The sequence below is a fragment of the Neolamprologus brichardi genome, chromosome 5, assembly GCF_056152115.1.
Source record: "Neolamprologus brichardi isolate AB-2024 chromosome 5, ASM5615211v1, whole genome shotgun sequence".
Lineage (NCBI taxonomy): Eukaryota > Metazoa > Chordata > Actinopteri > Cichliformes > Cichlidae > Neolamprologus > Neolamprologus brichardi.
In genome coordinates this window covers 16,397,061-16,422,654 of record NC_142108.1, presented here as the reverse complement: position 1 = coordinate 16,422,654, position 25,594 = coordinate 16,397,061, and the positions used below count along the sequence as shown (strand labels likewise).

At 40.3% G+C, this 25,594-nt stretch overlaps 1 protein-coding gene across 1 annotated transcript in view; it reads right to left on the bottom strand.

The window, feature by feature from the left end:
* Positions 1 to 25,209, bottom strand: part of LOC118453678 (uncharacterized) — a 41,960-nt gene extending 16,751 nt beyond the window's left edge. The window contains exons 1-2 of the mRNA XM_087840775.1: positions 24,948 to 25,209; positions 24,432 to 24,725 (exon numbers count right to left, since the gene is read on the bottom strand). Coding sequence (XP_087696901.1) covers positions 24,432 to 24,725; positions 24,948 to 25,194 — 541 coding nt within the window. The 5' untranslated portion in view covers positions 25,195 to 25,209. The remainder of the gene's footprint in view (positions 1 to 24,431; positions 24,726 to 24,947) is intronic.
* Between the last annotated feature and the right edge of the window lie 385 nt (positions 25,210 to 25,594).

Sequence of the window (25,594 nt, the reverse complement as noted above, 5' to 3'; positions counted from 1 at the left end):
GAAAGGTTAAAACAATACAAAACCTTGTCCAACAAAACAAACGAAGAGGGGTTGCATGAGGGAACACTGAAAAGATGCATACACTAAATAGCCGAAAAGGCTAAGCTGAAGCGAAGGCACGGTCACCTCGGGTCTTCAGCCGTGACCTAGGTTGCACCAAGAGTAATTGGCCTGATGATCTCAGTGCTCTCCTAGGAATATACAAGCTGAGAAGATCAGTAAGGTAACTAGGCACGGTATTATTTATTATTTTAAAAGTAAGCAGTAAGGTTTTAAAATCAATGCGATATTTAATGGGAAGCCAGTGAGGTCAGAGAGAATTGGGGTAATTGACTCAAACCTACCAGTTCCATTTAAAAGGCATGCGCTCAGCTTGGCTGCAGACACCAGGGTTGGGAGCAGCTACTAGGTCGTTTCACTTTTATTGGGGCCACGGAGTCCAGCATAGATGAGCATGTGTTGCATAAAGAGTTGGCAAAACGACTAAAGAAGGCAGATTTTAAAAAAGCAGCAGAAAATTCAGCCACTGTCCAAAAATTGATTTTATGTACAAGATGTTGATGGCCCTCAAAGTTAAGATCCGTTTTGCATAACTTAGCATTAAAGATGACTGGAAAGTGGTCGGAAATCCCAACATTGCTAGTATCCCTACAACAAATATGAATGTTAAAATCACCAGTAATAAGAACACAATCATAATTTAAGCAAAGAGATCCTAAAAGGTCAGCAAAGTCATAGATAAAAGACTTTAAAAGATTATATTTCAGGTGACGGTAGATCACAGCACAGAGTGTCGGGGGGGGGGGGGGGGGGGGGGGGGGGGAGGATTTCAATAAATTCCAATAGTTGAGCTTCAAAGCTAGGATTCATAGGGGGAGCAAATGTCGTGCTCTCAATTTATTTCTAATGACCACGGCCAGTCCTCCACCCCTACCCGAGGATCTCTGTGAGCTAAAAAAAAAAAGGAAAAAAAAAGCACAGTTCGGGAGAAGGAGCTCTGAAAAGGGCACACCGGGCAAATCCAAGTTTCCATCACGAACAGTATATCCAGTCCTGTAGTGATAAAGAAATCGTTCACAATAAAGGTCTTGTTCATCAGTGACCTAACATTTAATAGTGCCATCTGGACCAAAGACGCAGAGTCACAGTTAGAAGCACATCTCAGGCGGCATAGATTGCTGTAGCACACGGCCAAAGACTTAAAAGAGTATGTCGGTCATAGGTAATTAATGCAGAGCCACCTGGATAGCATATAAGCTATCCAAAAGACAAAAAAAAAAGAGCATATAGCTGAGGTGGAGGTGAGGACAGCCTGCCGAACACACTGGTGCCATCTTGAACCACAACCTCTTCTCTATAAGCATCAATAAGTATAGACATGTAAATGCACACACACATGTACAAACTACATATACATATGTATACATAAACATACACATATACCTGCACATGTCCATACATATAAAAGGTGCATTATGCATGAAGTGGTGACTCTGGATGTCCAAAATGTCCAGTGACTCATGACATCGTGATTGAGGAGTTATAGAGTCTAACTGCTGTTTGGATGAATGATCTGCAAAAGTGCTCCTTCCTGCAGCTAGGGTAATTCAGTTTCTGAATTACCCTAGCTGCAAAAGGAGATGCTCAAAACACTCACAGACTCATGCAGAGGGTGATGTGGGTTGTTTATGATGGATGTCATCTTTATTAACATCCTTGTGGCGGGAGGTGGCCTGCGGTGCCGTGCAGGGAAGGCGGACACACCTGCACAGCATCTGCAATCATGCTCCGCCAACTTAAATATGGTACTGGGATCTAGTACCATATCTAGGACGGGAAACACGGCAGACCCAGGACTGGGCCAGCAGAGAGAGGAACTAGTGCAAGGAGGAGGCGGCAGTGTGGCGCTGCCAGCTGCAGGACCAGACAGAGCACCACCTGTAGAGAACAAAGGGGGCGCTGCTCTTGTGGCGACCAGCAGTTTGTCTCTGTCTGTCAGTGTCAGTGTTTATTTTATTTCATTTTTGAGTTATGTTTTTCATTTTTTGAGCCTGAGGAAATCCTATAGCATCGGCTTGTGCTTTGTGGAACTTTCTTTTTAACAAATCAAAGAATATGCAAGTATTAAAAATGTGTGCCTATGATAGCATCTTACATCGGCTAAATTTTAGAGTATTTGAATTTGCAAAATAAATAAGAAGCTCACCAGTGTTGCACTTATATATGACAGTACTGTAGGTGGCACTATAGCCATCCTGCTGGTTTTGTAAAAAGTGTCTTTCCACAGAAAATAAAACAAACACTTCCAAGTTATGTTCTCCAAAAATTTGTGGTATGCAGATCGATCTAAATATCGATTGTATCGATACCAAGTCGGCATTGGTATCGGATTGATACTAGCCTGGTGAGAACGATTCTTTACTTGAAGTTCTGCTCTTGTTTGCAATGCTGTGTTTTCGCTTAAGACGAAACAGCCAGGTAGCCGGACTTGCCGCTCCTGTGTCAGTGCAGAGCAAGCACACTTTGCTCCCCCTCCCCCGTCTTGTGTTTAGATGTTGCGCTTTCACCTGATGTGACTTAGGGGGTGCCGAAATTCATGGGCTGCATCCTCGTGAGGATGCATTTGTAGACCGATTACATCACAGCGACGCACCGAAGGCTGTCCAAATTCGTAGACTCCTCCGAATGCAGCCGACAAATGCGTCCTCCTTTTCCCTGAATTTGAAAGATGGGTCCAGTGTGTCCTCCGTGGCCCACCATATCCCAGAATTTGGAGACGTCTGTTACCCACCAGCTCGATAGCTAGCCGAGAGCTCGAGGATCACTAGAGCCGCTGAGAACGGCACAACTCCCGGCACATCATTTTCAGATCACCGTGGACTTTCACTACTCAGAATAACGTAATATATATAAGTCACTTAGACAACCTAAAAATGTTATTGTTTGGCTTTTTTCAGTGTTTTATTTGTTTGTGAGTAAATCGGTTTGGCTGAGATTAAAGTTATTAGATTAGATAAAACTTTATTAATCGATCGGGTGGGTTCCTCCAGGATTTTCACACAGCTGAATAAACATCGAACAGAAAAGCGATTAAACAGAAGTGTGAGTCGGTCGAGAATTTACCCCAGTGTCCTGTTATATTTTAGATAGCAAGGAGCAGACGGCCTAGTTTATTAAACTCCACCGAGACCGCGGTGATGCAAATCAGAAGGCTAGACCGTCCAATTTCACAGCTGTTTACTTCCGGCCTATCCGACCTTCTGAGGACCCAGCCCACGTAGACTGCGAAGGAAGATGCAGCCCATGAAGTTGGACACGACTTTAGACACGTTGGGGGTTGTTAAGTTGTTTACATATTATTTATATTTTCACCAGTTGTTGCTTTTGTTGTTGAGAATTTCAATTGTAATTTTTGTATTATATAGTTTCTCAACTGTGCTTGTTTGTTTTAATTTGTTTACTGGTTTTCGAGTACTTTTTAAGATTTCCCTTAAAAAAAAAAAAAGAAAAAAAAGAAAACTTTAAACCACCACGGCAGAGCCGATGGCATTTTCATGCTTCGCAGCATCATTTATTCTTGCAATAATCACACGGTTGCTGTAACAGTACATTCAACAGCTGCCGCTGTGATGGTTCTGGGTCATTTTGACCCAGCATTTACAGTTTCTTATTTTTTTCTGTATTATGGTTTTGTCAATAGAAAATTGTACTTAGTAGTCAGTATAATCTTTTAATAATATAAGTTTACATAAGATAGAATACTGCATGATGACCTTTTGATGACTTAGACTGTTGTTCACCACAAGACTTGTTCTGTTGTCTTTTATAAGTTTCTTCCCACAGTGATAATAAGAGCTGAACAAGCAGTTTCACTCCCTACCAGGAAGAGGAGAGCTGAACACTCTTATCTTCATTCCCTAACAAGAAGAGGGGCCGCATCCTTCAGAATCACACACATACACCTACATACGCACCAACATTCCTCTGTCTATGAACAGAGGTATTCACTATTGTATTACCCTTGTAAGTAAGTAAGTAAGTAAACTTTATTTATTAAGCGCTTTTCACAGACAGACAATCACAAAGCGCTGTACACAAATATTAAAATAAACAATAAAATCAAAATCAGTCTTTATATAAATAAAGACCAGGGCAGTGGCAGAGTGCGAGTCCTTGAGCCACACTCTCGGGTGCGAGCGCTCTGTGACTGCCCTTGCAAGTAAAACTGCAGCGTGTGTGTCTCCACGATGAGATGAGATGAGAGCACCGATGCCACAGACACCGCTGCTAATTTTTTTGCGGGGAGTGGACGAGAGCACAAGCACTTTAGGTGAGTAAAAAATTCCACAGTACCCGTGTGTTAATAAGTATGCATGTGCAGGTACACATGCTTCAAATATCAATAATGCGCACCACTTTCTTATATGCGTTTTTCTTGTTAACACACAGAGTACACACCGCTGTGCACAGCGCACGCACACGTAGTCAGCTGATCTCATCTGATGCAGATCTGCTCCTTGATCAAGTGACATTTGTCCGGATTTTTGGCACGAGTGCACCGCAGCACCGCAGCTGGATGGCCCGATTTACATACCCAGCGCAGCTGATACTCACCAGAATAATTTACTAAAATTATTTGCACTCCTGTTATTAAGTCCAGTTTAGTGGCTGTCTGATTGGCCTCCCTGCTGCTGCGGAGCCTGGGTCGGTCTGCTTGCCTCCACCCCGGGGGGAAGGGTAACATCTCTTGGGTCTGGGTGCCGTTTCCCCCTCTGGGGGCGAGGGTACCTGGACCCGAGGTATAGAGTATGTTTGGGGAGTGTGATTGTGTGTACATGTCCATTTATGTCAATCCTTACGTTGGGTGAGTGCTGAGTGTTTGTATATGTGTGCATGAGGGTGGGAATGCATGTTTGTGTCTGTGTGTGCCTTTTTGTCTGTGTCTATATGTCAGGTCGGGTCTTAGGCTATGACCACACGTACACGGGTATTTTTGAAAACGGAGATTTTCCGTTTTCGTTGTAAAAAATAATCCCGTCCACACGTAAAGGCAGAAATGAAGGGAAACGCTGCTAGGAACATGCCAAAGCAACAGGTGGCGCTATATTCCTAACCGTGTAGAAATGTTGGCCAATCAGAAGTCTAGAAGCCTTGGTGGGAAATAGTAAACAAAGTTGGGGCATAGAAGCAGAACCGAGTGCTATGTGTGGAGGGACAGTAACTGTGTGTGTATATGTAAGCATTTAAACACTGCAGAGAGTACAATTAACAGTAACGGTATTGTAGAAATTCATTTCACCGAAACAATAACGTGGCGCACACTGTGACGTCAAAAAAGGCGCACACCTTTGATGCTGCGTTTTCTACGTTTTTCTCGTCCACACGTAAATGCAAAAACTGAATTTTAGAAAATATCCACCCTGGCCAGAGTTTTTAAAAATCTCAGTTTTTAGTGACCAAAAACGCTGTTTACGTGTGGACAAAAGGTGCAAACGCATAGAAAAATCAAAAATACCCGGGTACGTGTGGACAGCCTTAGACTCCACCTCTCTGGGAACTCCCAGGCCCTCCAAAGTGTGGAGGCCTATCTCCCCTCACCACACTCCCTGTCGGTGACTGATGCCCTCAGGGGTCGGTGCATTGGTGGTTCTTGGTGTCCGGGGCTGGGCGCTCAGGTATGTACCAGCTCACTCCCGGTGGCTACTTGGGGGGGCCTGGCGCCTGTTGCTTGGTCAGGCCTCTTCCGGGGCGCGGGGGGCCCTCGGGCCTCCGGCCTCTGGGCCTGCGGCTTGGTTCACTCTGGCACAGCTGGCTGCCGGCAGAGCCGGCGGGCACGCCGGTGCAGCCCCCTCTAGCTTCTGCTCGGTGGCTACTGGGTGACCCCTCGTCTGGGGATCCTCAGCCTTTCCCATGCACGGATGCCCCTCCGGTGGTCCTCCTTGGGCTCTCGCACTCTGGGGCCTCTGGATGTCTGGGGCCTGGATCTCCTCCATGCCTGCTTCATGCCCTGGGGGACAGGGCTATGGCTCTCTACATCCTCTTGCAGACCATTACATGGGGAAACCATTTGAATACAAGCGCGCTGATCCACACAGGTGTGCACACGGGTGTTCACTGTTCGTAGACTTAAATTACACCTTTCTTGGCTGCTACTTCAAAGCACATTGTGCGCTGTCTGTCCTGCGTGCTGCACAACAACATTCAATATTTAGTATTTACTGCTGTTTACACTTAGCTAGATTAATGCGATGGTGTTGTGTTTAGTATGTTGCTTTGTTTTTTTTTTGCTTGTTTTCTATTCTTTCTCTCTCAACAGGTGATCCAGGAGATTTTTTTTCCCCCTTTCTCACTGTCCCTCTCCCCTTCTGTTTTTCTTTTCCTTCCTCTTTCTTTCTCCCTTTCCTATCCCTCACTCATGTCTGTCCCGTCTGTAACAACTGAAAATAAAATAAAATAAATAATAAAAACAAAGGTCGATCAAATGGACCAATACGGCAATGCCATGATGATCCATTTGGCAAAATAGATCCATTGGGTATCCTTGTTGGTCTTCAGACAACAATTCTGACGGCTAAAGAACCAAATGGAACAGGCAAAAAAAAAAAAAGGAAAAAAAGTCCAGTTTAGTCTGTTAATGTTGATAACGGATTCAAACGAAAGTTAATAGATGTGTTGCTAAGCCTAATAACTTAAATAACAAACTTGAAATGTACCCGTCCCATTTTCCCTTTTATTGTTTTTTTCTCTGTACTGTAAATCTTCTGTCTAAGAAGAAATCTGAGGCTGCTGTTCTGAGAATGAGCTACCAAAGCTTTTTCTGAATAAGTCAATAAAGATCCATTTATGGAAAGCTGTGATGAAGGCAGTTTTGTCTTTAATTATATTCAACAATATAACACATTTGACCCCTTTTTTAGTGATTTTTCTAACTTTAATACAGTAAAGTTAAGGTTATATACCTAATTTCTAGTAAGTGGCCCAGCCCCTCCTATATTTTTATGTATGTGGCCCTCAGTGAAAAAAGTTTGGACAACCCTGACTTACACAGTCTATGACTATGGTATACATTTACATACATTCTTCATTCAAGGTTCAAGTTTCTTTATTCGTCACATGCATAGTTATACAAGTATAACACACAGAAAAAGGCAACCTGACACGCTCCTCGACTTGTGCAAAAAGGGGGGTGGAGAGAGGAAGAACATTATCTGTATTATATAATTATATATAATATATACATTATACATTAGGTCAGAGCTTCCCCTAGGGGGCCATTGCAGGGGGGGCACGGTGTGAAAAGGGAAAAAAGAAAAAACGCTTGGACACTGCTAGCACGGGGCACCCACACAAATGCAAAGCAGGAGATGAAGCATTGCTGAATATGTTTCCAAACCAAATTCATTCTAAGCCAAAGACTAGAAAATATGGTGAAACATATCTGCCCTTTGGTTTCACCTGCACAAGTGCCAAGGTAGGTCTCCCCTGCATAATTGCTTTTCCTTGCATCAGGAGCACGCGCTGGGCTCTTCGAATCACAGACAAACAGTATCCCACATTCTTGATTTTTAGTTCACAAACACTTGTTGTAATGACTAACTACTCCTGACATTTTGGAAATGTTAGCTCTTTATAAAGTAAAGTTACAGCGGGATACAAATAATATCAGGCTGATCCTGCCACGATTTGTTCCCCCGGTTCAAATCACGGACAAACATTATCCCACAGTTGTTTATATTTTTGAACCCATTTTGCACAGAGAAGCATTTTTTGAAAAATGTATTGATAGCAATATTGAATATTATTACACAGGAAAAAAAACAACTACACATAAAATAATTAGACTGTGCCGCCTCTGCCATTCTAAATGGAGGGACAGTAACTTCGTGTGTATATGTTAGGGCTGCCACAAACGACTATTTTGATAGTCGACTAGTCACCGATTATTTTTGCGATTAGTCGACTAGTCAGATCATGCATCCATTGGACGTGAAACGTACAGCTTATTGCACCAGCATGCACCTGCTCTTATATAACTATCATTGGCTTACAGCTTTAAGTGTTTAAGGTATGTGCTAACTAAAAATAAAGACAAGATGATAGTTTATTAAATTTTAATGAAATTTGCAGATTGTTTCGGTGGAGTTTAATAAACTCATGTATGTCAAACTTGTATTTTGTGACCAGGAAAGAATAATAAGAGTAATATTAAAACTAACTAGCTACCGCTATTGTTGGAAACTGAGCTGGGCCGCGCTATGAATTCTGGGACACAGCTTCTTCTTCTTCGGGGTTTAACGGCAGCTGGCATCCATCTTCTGTTTCAGTCCGTTATTACACTCTTAAATCCTACTACTTATTCCTGCGTCTTTTGGGATCTTACAAAGCTTCAAACGACGCGTCGACTATTAAATTAGTCGTCGACGATTTTGATAGTCGACGTAATCGTGACTAGTCGACTAATTGTGGCAGCCCTAGTATATGTAAGCGTGTAAAACCAGAAGATAGTCAGATTAACAGTATTTTGTCTCTATCCGCGATTCTGCAATTCATCTCATGTAAACAATAACGTGGTGCACAGCATGATGTGAAAAAAAGGCACATAACTTTGATGTTGCGTGACAAACTCTGTATTCCTCGTCCACATGTAAACGGAAAAACGAACATTTTTCTTGTAAAACAAAGGGGGGCCTAGCAAAAAAAGTTTTGGAACCGCTCCATTAGGTGATATTATATATAATATATATAATGCTCTTCCTGATATCTATTGCTACCAATAGAAGTAAAAAATGACAGACAAAAGTTTACATTTTAAAGACAGTGCAGCAGCCACAACAAAACCATTTTTAGTCAACCTTAGTAGTCAGGTCAGTACTCACTATCGGAAAAGTTCTGTTTGAGTTCATTTAAAACACAAGGGCTGTGGTGGCCAGAAAGAACATAAGGCGTAGACTGGTACTACTGGTGGCCAACTTGAGATGACATTACTTAAATATTGGAACCACATTTCACTGGAAAACAAAACAAAACATTATATAATCATCAATAAATCATAGATAATGTTTTATTGCAAGAAAACGTCATCTGAAATTAATTTGTATTGAAATGAAATGTACTGTATGTATGGAATTGTTTTCTTACCAATGCCGGTTTGCGTAAGGAGAAGAGGCAGTGCAAGCAGGAGGAGATCCACTGTCACAACTGCTCCGATTATCCATATAATTTTTGATGCTTTAAAAGAGGAGATTATTTTGCATTTTTTTTTTTTTTTTTTTTATAAATTTTATTTTCAGTCACAGCAGCATGTTAATAACAAAACATTGAACATAAAGTAGTTTGCTGTTCAGTATTTACAATACCCCAAAAGATAACAGAAATAGAAAGGGAAAAACAAACAAACCAAAGAAACCCCTACAAAACAACAAAAAACAAACAACAACAAACAAATATAAAAATAAAATGTATAAGGGACATTCAGTGTACAGTTAACTATGATAGTGATATAGAGATATGGCATCTGGTCATGATAAGGTGGTCATTTTAAACGTTTCCATGTACATCAGGAACGGCTGCCATGCCTTAAGAAATTTGGTGGTTGAACCTGCCAGTGTATATCTCATCTTTTCTAAATGTAAAAACCTCATGAGCTCTGCAAGCCACTGTTCATGTGTGGGAGGAGCTTCCTGCTTCCATCTTAAAAGTATAAGGCGCCTTGCGATAAGTGAAGCAAAGGCAATAGAATTCGAATAGTATTTTGGCAAAGTGATGTCTTGAGGTATCACCCCAAAGATAGCCGTTAGAACAGAGGGATCATATTTAACGTTATACATCTCTGACAGAGTGTTAAATATAGACACCCAATAGTTATGAAGATTGGGGCATGTCCAAAAGGTATGAAGGAGCGAACCTGTTTCTGCTTTACATCTGTTACACAGAGGGTCAGCCCCTGGATAGAACTTGGCTAACTTTTCCTTGGAGATATGTAATCGGTGTAGGACCTTGAATTGAAGGAGCCCATGCCTGGCACATATCGAAGAAGAGTGTACCCTCCGGAGAAAAGATTGCCAGAGTTCATCTGTTATAGTCATCCCAAGGTCTTTCTCCCACTGTGCTTTAAGGATGGAGAGAGAAGGAGATTGAAGATCTAATAATATAGCATAGATTTCTTTAATCGCCCCTCTCTTATGAACGTTTATATTAATAATTTTATCCAAAGAAGTTTCCTCAGGTAGTTCCGGAAACGAAGGAAATCGACTCTTTACAAAGTGGCGAATTTGTAGATAGCGGAAAAAATGTTGCCGAGGAACATTAAACTGCTTCAGGAGCTGCGTGAATGAGGCAAAAATCCCATCTACAAAAAGGTCTTTGATATTTCTAAGGCCATTACTTTCCCATATTTTAAAGGCAGAATCCATCATGGAGGGTGGGAACATATGATTTGAGCAGATAGGTGCTTTAATTGACATTAAGTGTAACCCCAACCTTTTCCTACATTGCACCCAGATTCTGAGCGAGTCATACAACAAAGGATTACGTTTATGGGTGTATAGTTCTAATGGGAGAGCTGAACTCAACAACGCTGATAGGCAAATTTTGCCACAATTGGATGACTCAATTTGGAGCCAAGCTGGAGTCTCTGTAGTAAAATTACTCATCCAGTACAGCATATTTCGAATATTTGCTGCCCAATAATAAGACTGAAAGTTCGGCAAGGCTAATCCACCCATTGGTCTAGTCCTCTGCATGAAATCTTTGCGAATTCGTGGACTTTTGCCATTCCAAATAAATGCAGAGATATGCTTATTCAGTGTTATAAAATACTTATTGGGTAAGTAGCATGGGATACATTGAAATAAATAAAGGAACTTGGGTAGTATGTTCATTTTGATAGAATTGATGCGGCCAATTAATGACAGTGGTAAATTGTTCCATCTCTGAAGATCTGTCTCAGTATTCTTAAGCAGCGGGACAAAGTTTCTTTCATAAAGACCTTTGTATGAGTGGGTAACCTTAACCCCCAGATAGGTCACATACCCTGATTTAACGTTAAATTGAAAATCTGAAAATGAAATCTTCCTGGCTATAGAGTTGACACAGAGAAGTTCACTTTTATGTAGGTTCAACTTGTAACCCGAAATATTACCAAAACATTCAAGAGTGGCAAGAGCACGGGGAAGAGAGCATAAAGGCTCTGACATATACAGCAGGAGGTCGTCAGCATATAAGGATATTTTGTGCTCCTGGTCACCTCTGAAGATGCCCTTAATGCAACTGTTAGCCCGCAGTTTAATCGCCAATGGTTCAATTGATAATGCAAAAAGAAGAGGGGATAAGGGACAACCTTGTCTCGTACCACGGAGAAGTGGGAAATAAGAAGAGAATAACGAATTTGTTCTAACACGTGCCATAGGTGAGGAGTAAAGTAACCGAATCCATGAAATGAAATTAGGGCCGAATCCAAATTTATGTAGAGTATAAAACAGATAATCCCACTCCACCCGGTCAAATGCCTTCTCAGCATCGAGTAATAAGGCAATTTCAGGGGTCGTAGTTGACTTGGTGTGTAATATGTTTAAAAACCTGCGCAGGTTGAAAAAACCATGCCTACCCTTCACAAAACCTGTCTGATCTGGAGAAACTAACAATGGTAGATATTGCTCTAGCCTGAGAGCAAGTGTTTTTGACAGTATTTTTAAATCTACATTTAAGAGTGATATAGGACGATATGATGAACACTCTGATGGATCCTTATTTGGCTTCAATAGGAGTGAGATGGTTGCTTGTCGAAGCGTTAGGGGAAGACATTTTGAAACCAATGACTCAATGAACATGTCCCGTAATAGAGGTGATAAACTGTCTTTAAAGGTCTTGAAAAATTCAACCGGATACCCATCCGGACCCGGGGATTTGCCATTCTGCATTGAGCTAATCGCCAATTTAATTTCTTCCACTGTAATTTGCTCTTCCAATTGGTCTCTGAATGCCGAGGTCAAAGTCGGAACTGTCATTCCATCAAAAAAAGCCTCAAACAATTCAGGCGCGTTTAAAGATTCAGAATCATAGAGACTGGAATAGAATATTCTGAAACTCTCATTTATTTTTTGTGGAGTAGTGGTGACATGTCCAGATTTAGTCCTAATTTCAGGGATTATACGAGTTGCTTCTGATTTACGAAGCTGATGTGCTAAAATTTTAGATGCTTTTTCTCCGTGTTCATACCATCTTCCTCTAGATTTAAGAATCATAGACTCTGACTGCCGGGTTGAGATTAAATTAAATTCAGTTTGTAACGTTAGTCTTTGTTTATACAGTTCTGGAGAGGGGGTTGTAGAGTGTTGCTCATCCAATTGCGAAATAAGGTGTATCAATTCAGAAAGACGTTTCTTTTTCTGTTTTCTAGTATATGAACAGTATGATATAATATGGCCCCGTAAGAATGCTTTTAAGCTTTCCCAAATCGTACTATAGGCCATGCCAGGCGTAATGTTTGTTCTTAAAAAGACATCAATTTGTTTGGAAAGATATTCCACAAACTCCTTATCTGACAAAGAAAGAGGATTGAGTCTCCAGGAGTACACAAAGGGTTCATCCGGGAAGCTGAGTTCCAAAACAAGTGGACTGTGATCAGATATTACTATGCTACTGTATTTACAAGTCTTGATATTGGGAAGCAATTTTTTGTCAACAAAAAAGTAGTCTATACGAGAATACGTTTGATGCACTGCAGAAAAAAAGGAATATTGTTTAGTGGAGGGGTAGAGAAATCGCCACGCATCAACAGCCCCATAGGTTTGTAAATATGACTGTAACACTAATGAGGATTTAGGGAGTGGAAGTCTTTTATCTGAGGAGCGATCTAGTACTGGATCCATAACAGTATTCATGTCCCCTCCAAGGATCAATTGGTGTGTATTGATCTGTGGAAGGGAATTAAGAAAGTCATTGAAAAAAGTTGAGTCATTCCAATTCGGAGCATATACGTTTGCTAAAATAAGTGAAGTATTAAACAGGGACCCTGTCACCACTACATAGCGACCATTTGGGTCAGCTATTGTGTGAGAGACTATAAATGGAGTATTCTTATTAATCAAAATTGCTGCACCTCTGGCTTTACCATTGAATTTGGAATGAAAAATTTGTCCAACCCAATTTCGTCTTAATCTGGCATGATCTGTATTCTTAAGGTGTGTTTCTTGAAGAAACGCTACATGTACTTTAAGATAAAGAAGATGAGAGAGTACCTTATTTCGTTTCACTGGGTGGTTCAATCCCTTCACATTCCAACTAATAAAGTTAACATGGCAGCCATTACTCACAGCAGTTGAAGTGTCATCAACAGAAGTCATCACCATATAAGTACATGATGAAAAAGGTGGTTCCAAACGCAAATACCAATTCTATCATGGGTGTACACTGAAATGTTGTTGTTAACAATAATCTGAGCAAATAATATACAACAAAAAAAGAAAAAAACAACAGAAGGAAAAAAGAATAGATAAGTCCCTCCCACCCACCTCCCCGTGTTCAGTGTTGTCCCCAAACGACACACACCAATTTCCCAAAGCTCCCCTGCTTCTATTAAGAGTCCCATTCACCTTATTCATAACCACAGCCCCACATAAGCAGAAACATCTGAACTATGAATCACACATGTAGTCCAAAATATATTCAAATTAGAAAGTCACAAAGTCCAACATAATAGAGTAAAATAATTAAGAGAAGGAAAGAGAAAAACTCCCACGTCAAATTTACCTGTAACCGAAAAACGGACCTGTTTCACTTCTCATCAAAGCTGACCCCGGAGTCCCTTTTAAGTGACAAGTACTGGAATATAGTTAACCTCCCAGGAAACAAGGGCAAGCTCACCAACATCTGAGATTTCTAAATGAACATCGAACATGAAACTAAGCTAAACCAGAGATCGTCCGTTTATTGATTGACAAAAATATAGTCACGATGGTATGAAAGTCCCGGTGGTTCTTATGAAATGTCATTCGGGAGACGACTCAAACTTGGAGTCAATGAAATCTTTCACTGCTTTAGGAGAGTCGAATACCTGTGTTTCTCCATTAAACGAGATCCGAAGCCGGGCAGGATAAAGAAGGCCGTAGCGAACTCCGTCTTTTTTCCGTAGTAGTCCCTTTACCTCGCTGAAAGCAGCCCGGCGTCTGGCCAGGTCGGCGCTGTAGTCAGGAAAGATGAATATCTGCTTCCCTTGAAACTCCAGCCGGCCTTTCTGTCTGGCTAAGCGCTGTATCCGCTCCTTCTCCTGGTAGTAATGAATGCGAACAATGAACGGCCGCGGTCGCCCTCCCTCCGTGGGCAGCGCAACCGCCGCCCGGTGAGCTCTGTCCAGGATCGGAGCCTGCTCCAAACCGCCGGGACCACCCAGTACAACGTGCAACAGATCAGCCACAAATTTAGTGGGATTCCCTTGTTCGGCTCCCTCCGGCACTCCTAATATACGCAAGTTGCATCGTCTTCCCCGATTCTCCAAGTCGTCCGTTTTCAGCAGCAACTTCTTGTATTGGTTACTCAGATCTGCGAAACATGTCTCCATAACTTCCAGCCGCTTGTCCAGATTATTCAAGCCTTCTTCGTGTTCGCCCAACTTCTCAGTACATTCGTCAAGAGCGGTTTGGATGGGCGAAATGGCTCGTTTAATTTCGTCCCGTAGGTTGTCATTTTCCTCTTGAATCACTTCTTTGACAATGTCGCGGAAAGCTAGCAGTGTCGCTGGATCAACGGTAGTTTTGCTAGCGGTCTCTGAGCAGCTAGCCTGCGCTCCTTTAGCAGAATGCTTGGGAGGCATTTCACTTCGAGACAAGCCAAAAAGACGGAAAGAAAAACAGCTAAAACAATGCTGACTTTCTTAATAGAGCTTAAGAAATCTCTGAATTGGGCCACAATAGGTGAACCATAAAGTAATTTAACAGATAAATGGGAGCTCGTGGTTTGCGCGTCTACTCCATAACACGCCCCCTCGATTATTTTGCATTTTAAAAGGAAACTGTTTAACAGGGTAAAAACACCTTGAAACTTACTATGGCAATGTGACACAGATGGCTCATTCTCAAGAAGCATTTGTTTAATTCAGTTTTTAGTGATTTAGAGCACACAAAAACTTGTTTACACATATGTTCTGTAGATTACTGTACTGGGAAGGTTACTTTTAAAATGTATTCCATTACAGATTACAGAATACATGTATTTTGTAACAGACACCGTTAAGCTACTCAATGACAGTAACGTATTCTGGATACTTTGGATTACTTAATATATTGTCATGCTTTACAACTACAAGAATGTACTATTGCTGTGTGATTTATTACTATTACTGAAGGTTACTCTCCATACCAATACCAACTAGATTTTTAAATCTTAATATAAAATGAGTAGCATATGACATGACATCAGGTAAGACTGCACTTTTTGCAGTGATCTCATATAGAAAACTACTTCTGTATCAGTAATAGTAATAGTTTTTTTTTGTCTGTTAATAATCATGTGGAGTAGCATTCATTAATAGGAATAAAAATCACACAGCAATAGTACATCGAAGATACTGAAGTTTTGCCCATCCCATTCTTCTTATATAGTGGTCTTGGAAATTCCAAGTAAGAAATGCATTCCTGCCCGGTCACTGCTGGCTCTCGGTCCATTGTGTAATTGACGCCACTAACATTAACACAGTGCTTACATTAGAGCCTCTTATTGTGGGATTTTTTGAGGTCTCCAGCAATCCGAATTGGAGAAACTGTATTATTCCCAGATGGAATTGAGTTTAAAAAAATTAATTAATTAAATTTTAAAAAAGGGCCACAGGTTGTACTTGAACCTGGGTCGGCCACTCTCAGCCATGACTACAAGTTTATCCAACTGAGCTAAACCAGCGCCCTACTGCGTTTAATCACCAAAATTAGAGAGGGCATAGAGAGGGGATACCCTAACATATAAAACCGGAAAAAACCACGGTGTATTCTATTTATTTCAAAAAAGTAACTGTATTCTGATTACCACCTATTTAAACTGTAACTGTAACGGAATACAATTACTCCTATTTTGTATTTTATATACGTAACGCCGGTATTCTGGGAATCCATCCTACCTGACAAACCATCCTACCTGTTGTTTCTGTGCATGCGCACAACACGAAATTAAGTGGCAAACCGTCCTACCTTTGTGAATATGAGCTAGAAGCATGCTTTAACAGGTAAAATTCAGTGGCAAATCATCCTACCTTTGTTAATAAGAGCTAGAGACATATTCTGATGGGTAAAATTAAGTGCCAAACCATGCTACCTTTGTGAATGTTACCTACAAGCATACTTTAGCAGGTAAAATGAAGTGGCAAACCGTCCTGACTTTATGAGCTACAAGCATACCAAGGGCGTAGATTTGGCATGGACGAGGGACATGTCCCCACCAATATTCAGCATTTATTGAATTGTCCCCACCAATAATTTGATCTATTCAAGTAAAGAAAATCAAACCCGATAGAAAGAAAAAAAAACGATCCGTCAGCGTCTACCCAGCGGTGCAGAAAGAGTTAAATTACGTTCTCTACTGGAGTCCTACGTCATGTGACAAATATGGCCAATGTGATTGGCTGAGCCTTTCAGGGAGCTCTGTTTAGTTTTAGCAGCGGCAAACCTGCGCTGCCTGCCAGGAGGAGAGGAGGATGGCAGCGCAAAGGAAGAACCTGGATACAAGAAAGTATTTTTCAAAGAAACCTGTAAGTCACTTAAAGCCAAGTTTACTCATATAATGTGTCCGTCATAATAACGTTACAGGCTATGTTAGGCTTTGGCCCACATCAGTCTAAAATTGTATGTAACCACGAATAACGTGTTTGGAAACTAACTGCACAGCAGGAAGCACTATTAGTTATCTCAGTCTCAGAGCAGCATTTCTAATTAGGGCCCGAGCACTAAAAGTGCGAAGGCCCTATTGTATCTTCTCCGTTTATTAGGGCCCGAGCACCGAGAGTGCGAAGGCCCTATTGTATCTGCTCCGTTTCTTATTATTATTATTAGGGCCCGAGCACTGAGAGTGCGAAGGCCCTATTGTATCTGCTCCGTTTATTAGGGCCCGAGCACCGAGAGTGCGAAGGTCCTATTGTATCTGCTCCGTTTCTTATTATTAGGGCCCGAGCACTAAAAGTGCGAAGGCCCTATTGTATCTGCTCTGTTTATTATTAGGGCCCGAGCACTAAAAGTGCGAAGGCCCTATTGTATCTGCTCCGTTTCTTATTATTAGGGCCCGAGCACTGAGAGTGCGAAGGCCCTATTGTATCTGCTCCGTTTCTTCTTCTTCTTCTTATTATTATTATTATTCAGGCAAAACAAGGGCCTTTTTGAGGGCTTTAACATGCTCAAAAACTCATGAAATTTTGCACACATGCCAGGTCTGGTGAAAAATTTTGTATTTTAATGGTTTTACATATAAGCACTGGGAAATGGCTCTAGAGCGCCACCTATGCCTTGTTGAATGCAGCCCTACGACCACATCGTTTGAGCTACATGTATGAAATCTGGCACACATGTGTATCATGCTAAGACGAACAAAAAAGTCAATGGGACCATTGACGCAAACCCAAAAGGAAGTCCGCAATTTAGAGGTGAAGGTGACATTTTGGCTGTAATTTTACTCGAACTTTTTCGAACTCCTCCTTGGGATTTGGTCGTATAAGCTTCATATTTGGTCAGTGTCAACTACACACCTGGGCCATGTTAAATTGCGGAGCTTTTGAGTTTTCATCATACGGTGAGCCCGTGGCACCACGGCGAATTTTCATGACTCGCCATGAAAATCTTATTGCCTCTCATTCTGTCATACATTGTCCGATCTGGACCAAAGAGCACACATATGATAAGGCTCCACCCCTGAACATATTTCAACTGCCAAATTTGACATCGGGGACAGCGCCACCTAGTGGAAACAGGAAATGTCATGTTTTACACTTTGGGGTACAATATCTTGATGGGTGACATCAGCAGCCTCAAATTTCTCCAGGAAAGCCTTAAGGAGTTGGTCTTGGGTTACAGTGAAAACTGTGACTTTTCACAAAAGGGTGTGACCCCAGCAGCATGGCGAACTTTAACGTCTCGCCATGAAGAAACAAATTAGTATAACTCAATGAAATCCAGTTTGATCAGAACCAGACTTTACAGGCATGATGTCAGACCTGCCCTGAACAGATTGATGTGCCCATTGTCAGGAATACGCAGAGCGCCACCTAGTGGGAACAGGAAATGTCATGTCTTTCATTTTGTTGTACTGATTTTCACAGGTTCATCGTGGCCACCTCAAAAGCGGTGAATATCACCATCAGTCCTTCATGATGCTTCACTGCAAAAATTGTGACAGTAAACTGAACGGCGCACCCTAGTGGCAACGCAGTTCACCATGAAAAATAAAGTGGCTTTTGAGGGGCTTGGAAAGTTTAAAAAGTCTTGAAATTTGGCCCACACCTCCAATGTGATGAACGCTTTGTTGTTATGTGATCATTTTCATTGAATAACGCAAAATGGCTCCGCAGCGCCCCCTAAATAATTTCCAAACAACAGCCCCTGCTCTGTGTTTTATCTATGAGTCTGAAAACTGGTAAGCTTATAGGAGATATTAAGATGTACAAAAAAGTCTCTTGGAGCAGTATCCCAAATCCAACAGGCAGTCAGCCATTTTAAAATTAATGTGTAATTTTGGCAACATTTTCCCCTCTTTTCAGGCACCGTACTTTGACAAACTCCTCCAAGGGATTTCATCAGATTGGCCCGATCTGCAGTACGTGGCATCTAAAGACCTTTGTGATGTTAAATTGCGAAGCTTTTTACATTCAGGGAAACGGGGTGGTCATGGCGGCACTAGGAGTTTGAATCACTCGCCAAAAAGCAGTAATCCGCTGTCACTCAAAAATATAATGTCCAGTCTCTCCCAAACTTTGCAGGCATAATGAGACTCGAGCTCGGAAATGTTTGTTATGCCATTTGTCAGTAATGGTTAGAGCGCCACCTAGTGGGACGACTATAATCATGATTGAATGAGATGAAATGTTAGATGGTGGTTAAATGCATGAATTCCATCAATGTGACATCAGATCGGACGTGCTGGTTTTAGGTGTTGGGCATGGCTCGACGCGCCGGGGTGCGAGGGCCCTCATAACGCTGCTTGCAGCTTTAATTTTGATTGAAGCTGTTGGAGAAAACGACAGCGTCGAGTATGCCAGGATATTAGTTTACAGAGGCTGTTAAAATTATATGTCTAACGTTAAAATGTTGGTGACACAATAATTTCATCCTAATGGTACTGACATATTTATAGGGTTAATTTTGAGACAAAATATCATGAGGTAATCTTGATTTTGCAAATATTCCATCTTGTAGTGCAGTTTGCACAAATTGTTTTAAAATGCACTCACCCTACAAACATTACTGATGAGTCAAGATCTGCACAAAGTGACAGAAACACTGAAGCAGCTCCACATTTTATTCTTATTGTCATGCATGTCCTATTTGTCAGGTGATAAAGAGTAATGGTGATACAAGGTCACAGGTGAAATTGGATGACTTGGTGGTTCATGACTGTATTTGAAGCACATATGTGACTGCATGTATTTGGAATGTCTCACTGATTATTTATCAGGTGACAGAGGCAGCTCTGCCATGTTGTAGCTCGGACAGAGGTGAAGAGGTGAGATCACAGGTGACTGACTGATGATTTGGTGCTATAGATTAACTAGTATTTATTATCATGACAATTGTTAGGCTGCTGATGTAAATAGTTTCATTAGTGTATATTTGACAAAGAATCTGAATTGACATGTCTCACTTTTTATACGGCACGGATCAATGTGTTATTTTATCAGGTGGCAATATGTCCTAGTGCAGTCAGAGGGGAAGAGCCAGGGCCAAAGGTGAGGCACATCAAGCACAGAACAATAATAATAATTTTAATCTGAGGATAAAAGGCATGTACTGAGGCTGAAAGAAGCTTCAGTGCTCTCAGAAGACTAAAAAGATGGGTTAACAATGACTCAAATGAGATTAAACAATGCTGCTGTATGCCATGTCCACCAGGAGAGACTGGACAATATAGATGTAAAACAAATATGCCAGCGGTTTATCTCAGTTAACGAGAGGAGAAGGCATGTGTTTGGCTCCTTCACATAGTGGACATTGAGTTGTTGTGTGGGACACCAGTAGTCCATGTCTGTTGCTGTAACAGTAGTTCATGTTTAGAATAGAAAATCTCAGCTCACTGATCTGATTGGGGCAATAGTGCCTGAAATGTTGCATAATTTTGCTGAGAGATCTTTTACTTTGTGGTCATCTTAGATGAGTAGTTTTATGGACAAAGCCCACCAGGTCATTCAGTGTTCCCTTAGTGCTAATGTGTCAGAGATGTTGGTGTAATATAACTGAAGTAATGATGTTAAGTCCTTAAAGTCATATTCTTTTATTGTCATGACTGTATTTGAAGCTATTTTTATGTTTGTATGATACCTTATTTATATGGATTGTGGCTGAAGTAAACTAAAGCCTAAAATACTTAGTCAGTCATTTGTTTAATAGTAATTTAACATTATATAATTCACATATAAAACTATGAATTGTGATTTTAAATGGTTTAAAAGCACGTAGAATAGCATATGTAGGCAAGTATATTTCTCCTCTTTTATTAAGAAGCGGGGAAAAAAAGAAACAGGGCAGAGTTCGGTGGTTGAATCATCCGTCCCCACCAATGCCAAAACCAAATCTACGCCCTTGAAGCATACTCTGATGGACAAAGTTAAGTGGCAAACCGTCATACCTACTTAAATTTGCTGGAATTCGTCTGTGACAGCAGAAATGTGCATAAACTAGTTACGGTAGGATGTTTTGCCAAAGTAGGATGATTGGTCAGAAAACCAGTACATGTATTCTGTTACTCCCCAACACACACACACACACACACACACACACACACACACACACATATATATATATATGTTCGTCCTTTAATAAAAATAGTAAAATTAAGTCTACCTGTCATTCCATCATCAGTTGCTGGATCTGTAAGAGTCGTGTCACCAGCAGTAAGATTGCTCACAGCTGTGAGAGTTATCCCAGGAACAAAAGAAGGGGAGGCTGCCTCTAGTGAGATCCCAGGAGAAATAGTTCCTTTAGTGCCTAAAAAGTGTACTTAATCAAACATTAAAAACCACAACAATAAACTTTTATATTCCGTTTTAAAAATCTTACCTGTAATTCTGTTTCTTCTTTGAATTTTTATAGAAATAGGAGTAGATGTTGTGAAAATCCTCAAAGTATTCAGGTCTGATGGATTCCTTTTTTTAAAACCTAATTTTTTGTCAAATTATAAAAATCAAAAAGAATTTCTTGACAGCTCATTAAAATTTTCACATTAAGAAACTAATATATGTGTTCACAAAAATCAACTTTTTTAGTCACTTTTAAAAATCTTACCTGTAATTCTGTTTCTTCTTCTGTCTTTCATAGAAATAGGAGTAGATGTGGTGAAAGTGCTCAAAGTAGCCAGATCTGATTGATTTAACAAATGTGAAATTTCAAACCAAAAGATTTTTTTCATAGCTCAATGAAATTTCCACACTAAGGAACTAAGAAATGTATTCAGTGTTATTTGTAAAATAATATCAGAAATTATTTCCAGTCCTATATGCAGCTGTTTCATTTTAATATGACATTGGCAATGGTAATTTTTATATATAGAATTCATTTCATGTAACTCAATTTGCTTCTTGCAAAAAAAAAAAATAAACATTGAAAAAAAAAGCCAGTGTCTGTATATAACGCCTTACTGCAGCTAAAGCAGTAAAACATAACAAAGTAAAGCAATTCAATCCAGTCTTTAGGTGATGACGTGACAAATCCTCCTTCCGAGCCCAAACTACCCTGCATTTAATAAGGCTTTTGTGTTTTTAATGTGTTTTAATGCTTTGTATCTCGTTCTACTTAATCTGAACAAGCCCCTGAAAACAGTCAGTGACCACTGTCGGCCTCTCTCAGTTTTTATTACTGCTAATAATTTTAAAGCTCAGTTTTTACAACCTTACGATGTAACTACAGCCCAGACCCAGGAAGCAGTACACAGTGTTGCCAACTTAGCGACTTTGTCGCTATATTTAGCGAGTTTTCAGACCCCCTAGCGACTTTTTTTCTAAAAAAGTCGCTAAAAAAAAGACATGAAAGACATAACAAAAAACAATAATTGCTAAAAGAAATTTAATTTGTAGTTCTAAATAAACTCTCCAGCAGCGTAGGTTACAATTACATTAGCATGACCAATTATGCAAATTAGGTGATGACGTCATTTAGCGACTTCTAGCGACTTTTAGGACAACCAATAGCGATTTTCCTTACTGAGGAGTTGGCAACACTGGCAGTACATTAATGACTAACCTCGTATTGTGGATGAATTATCTCAGTTGTTATCCTGACTGAAGTTTGATCCGTTTACAGCATCCTGCCATGCGATTGCATTTGTCACTGACCATCAAGAATCCTAATAATCCTAATAATCCTAATGTTAACTTTTATCGAGTGGAAAAAAGTTAGCGTTCATCCTCCAGCTTCACTGTTTATATTATGCTAACAGAGCTGTGTCGCTAGCGATCACGTAGCACATCATATACCAGCTAGCCAACTTCAGTAACCTTATAATCATCACTTCTGTTTAGGTTTCTGTCTTCATTTATGTCAGAAGTGATAGCAGAGCTATACGTCTTAATTTGTTTCAGAAATCTGTCAGTCAGGACATGGTATATTATATTTAGATCAAAGCTAGGGAGCTAACTCCCTGCTAACTTCTAACTCCATTAAATATCATACATTTTTATGGATGCCTGGGTGTTAAACTTAATTGTTACACCTGTTAGAGCAGCCACACTCATCATTTTATTACAAATGAAAGAATTTAGACAGTTTTTCAACTCTCAGTGATGCCACAGTGTTTGGGCCCAGACAAGGCTAACGACGTCAGACTTAACCCTCTTGGGTCGATGGATGCGCTGGCACGTCAAAATCACATGACCAATTTAAGACGACACAGCAACAAGATGCAGCGACCCAGTCTTCATTTAAACTTTGGTCGAAAGTGTGGCCTTCAAACTATGTACCAGTTTTTAAATTGTTTTGATAGGCCACGTAAAACCAGAGTTATGATAAAAAATACACACAATGCTTTTTTCTGAACAAAACAGTGGTGTTTACAGCGGGAAGAAGCTAGCAAACACTCTCTGCTTGCGAGTGAAAAAAAGAAAAAGAAAAAACACCCCTTCCCTATTGGTGTTAAAGTGTACAATGTCAGCCAATCAAAAAAATGATATGGCAACATGTGGCATTTGGTTGTTTAGGAAGAGGGGGAAGTTTTAGGAGTGATGCCCGGTGAAAGTGTGCAAGCGAAAGAAAGAGAGAGAGCGAGTTTTCATATGTGAGACATTAGTGACGTTTAGCGTGTTTGGAGGCTGTAGTTAGTGTGTTGTGTAGTTATTGTTTTGTATTGTGTGTCAGTTATACTGCTGAATGTCACAGTTGCTCCAAAAAGGCCACCAAAGGCAGTTTCCAGTCTAAATGCTGTCTCCACATGGAAAACTGGACTGATGCACCTCCTGCTGTCAGACCTGCAGGGTTTAGGCCTGTGGTGTTCTCCTCTGTCTTATAGTGGACAGACACTATTTTTGGAGTAGCACAAATAATTTGTGTGCCTTCTTATTTGATGCAGAACACCTGATTGTTCTGTAAATAGTTTTAAATGGTTATATAAAAACGCCTGAGGCCTTGGCTGCATTTTGAGGTAAATAGTAACACATAACTTTGTTGTTTGCAAAACTTGTGCATAATATTTAGAAATGTACAATTTATATTTGATTTCAAGTTATGAAAATGATTCATTAAACATGTTTGTGGTTTTTACAGTAAAAAATAACTTTTTTCTACTCGAATTTTAATTTTTTTTCTCTGAATTTAGATCAATTGTGCTAATATAGTGTGTCAAAACGAAAAAAATAACTCCAATTTCAGATATTTGAGGTTGTGCTGAAAATAATGATACCAAACAAGTCAAGATAAACAGTTTTTAAGGGTGAAATATAGAGGTAAAATCAAAAGCAGTCAAAAATTGCAAATTATACCCTGGACCGTTGTAACAGTTGTAATTGACCTCAGGTCAGCAGGCAGATGGTTTAAAACTATCACAATAATTCAAAGCAGGCTCGGCACACATCCAATTGTGGGAACAGTTACAAGAGCTGCACCTGATGATCTGAGAGGTCTAACTGCACTGTAATACTGCGCAGTTATTCCTGGTTAATTTAAAATACAGCTGTGTAAAAGTCAGTTTTGGCTTATGTTTTTGGCTTGTAAAACCTAACACTATATGTGCAGACTGTGTGGAAAAACAGTACAGGCACTTACGTTGTATACTAATGGAGGATATGATGCTGTGAGGAGACTGGTATTGTCCTCCTTTACGCTCTGTCATGTAAAAACATGCCACTTGAACCTCAGCAGGTGAACTCTGCTGTGCCATAAAGATGATCTCAGTTGCTGTAAGTGTCTGCTGACAGGAGATTGACGTGGATTTTCTTCTTCTCATAAAGTACAAAAAACACTGAGTCACAGAAACAGATGATGGAGTTTGACAGTTCACTGTGACTGAGTCTGTTTCTGTGATCACAGCTGGATTCACTGTCAGTTCAGGCCGAGGAGCTAAAAATGTAAACAGTTGTTGAGTTAAATAACTAAATATTGCTTTTTTCAGAAAATAAGATCAATGAGAGAAAATCTTTTGTCAGTTTTACCTTTTATATTAGTCAAGTAAAGTGTCTTTACACCTCACTTATCCTCCATTTTATGAGCAGCTTTGTATATTGAAGTAATTATTTAGTTAAACATTCTAACATTAGCCCATTGTAAAAAAAATTTACTCACTCTGTATGATGATTGGTGACATGTTACTGACTGGAGATTTCTGTATATTAAGGTAATAACAGGTCATTTCAAGTGTAACAGGTGAACTTTGACGTGTCCATGACAGAAATTCAGACCCTGTCAGAGTTTGCAGACAAGGAGCTGCTTTATCAGTTTTATCTCCTGAAATGATGAAATAACACTGAGACACAGAAACAGATGATGGAGTCTGACAGTTCACTGTGACTGAGTCTGTCTCTGTGATCATCTGTGGGCTCACTGTCAGTTTAGGTGGATGAAGATCTGGAAAATTCAAGTATATGTTAGATTAATTAAATATATTTGCATACAAATTAGATAATTTACATACGATATTTATGATAGCAGAGTGCACTGAGATATTAGTCATTCCAGCACCTAAGCATTAATAAGCATTACTGAACCATAAACTGTTCATGGTCATTTCTTCACTCACCGATAATGTTGATGGTGGATGGCTCGCTGTCAGGAGATGTACGTTTAAAAGTATAAGTTTGTACAGTGTAAGAACATCTCACTTCAACCTCAGCAGGTAAACTGTTCTGTGCAATGTTCAGCAGCTCAGTCGCTGTCAGTGTCTGCACACAGGAGGAACCTTTGGACAGTTTCTGGCTTGCAATGTAGAAATC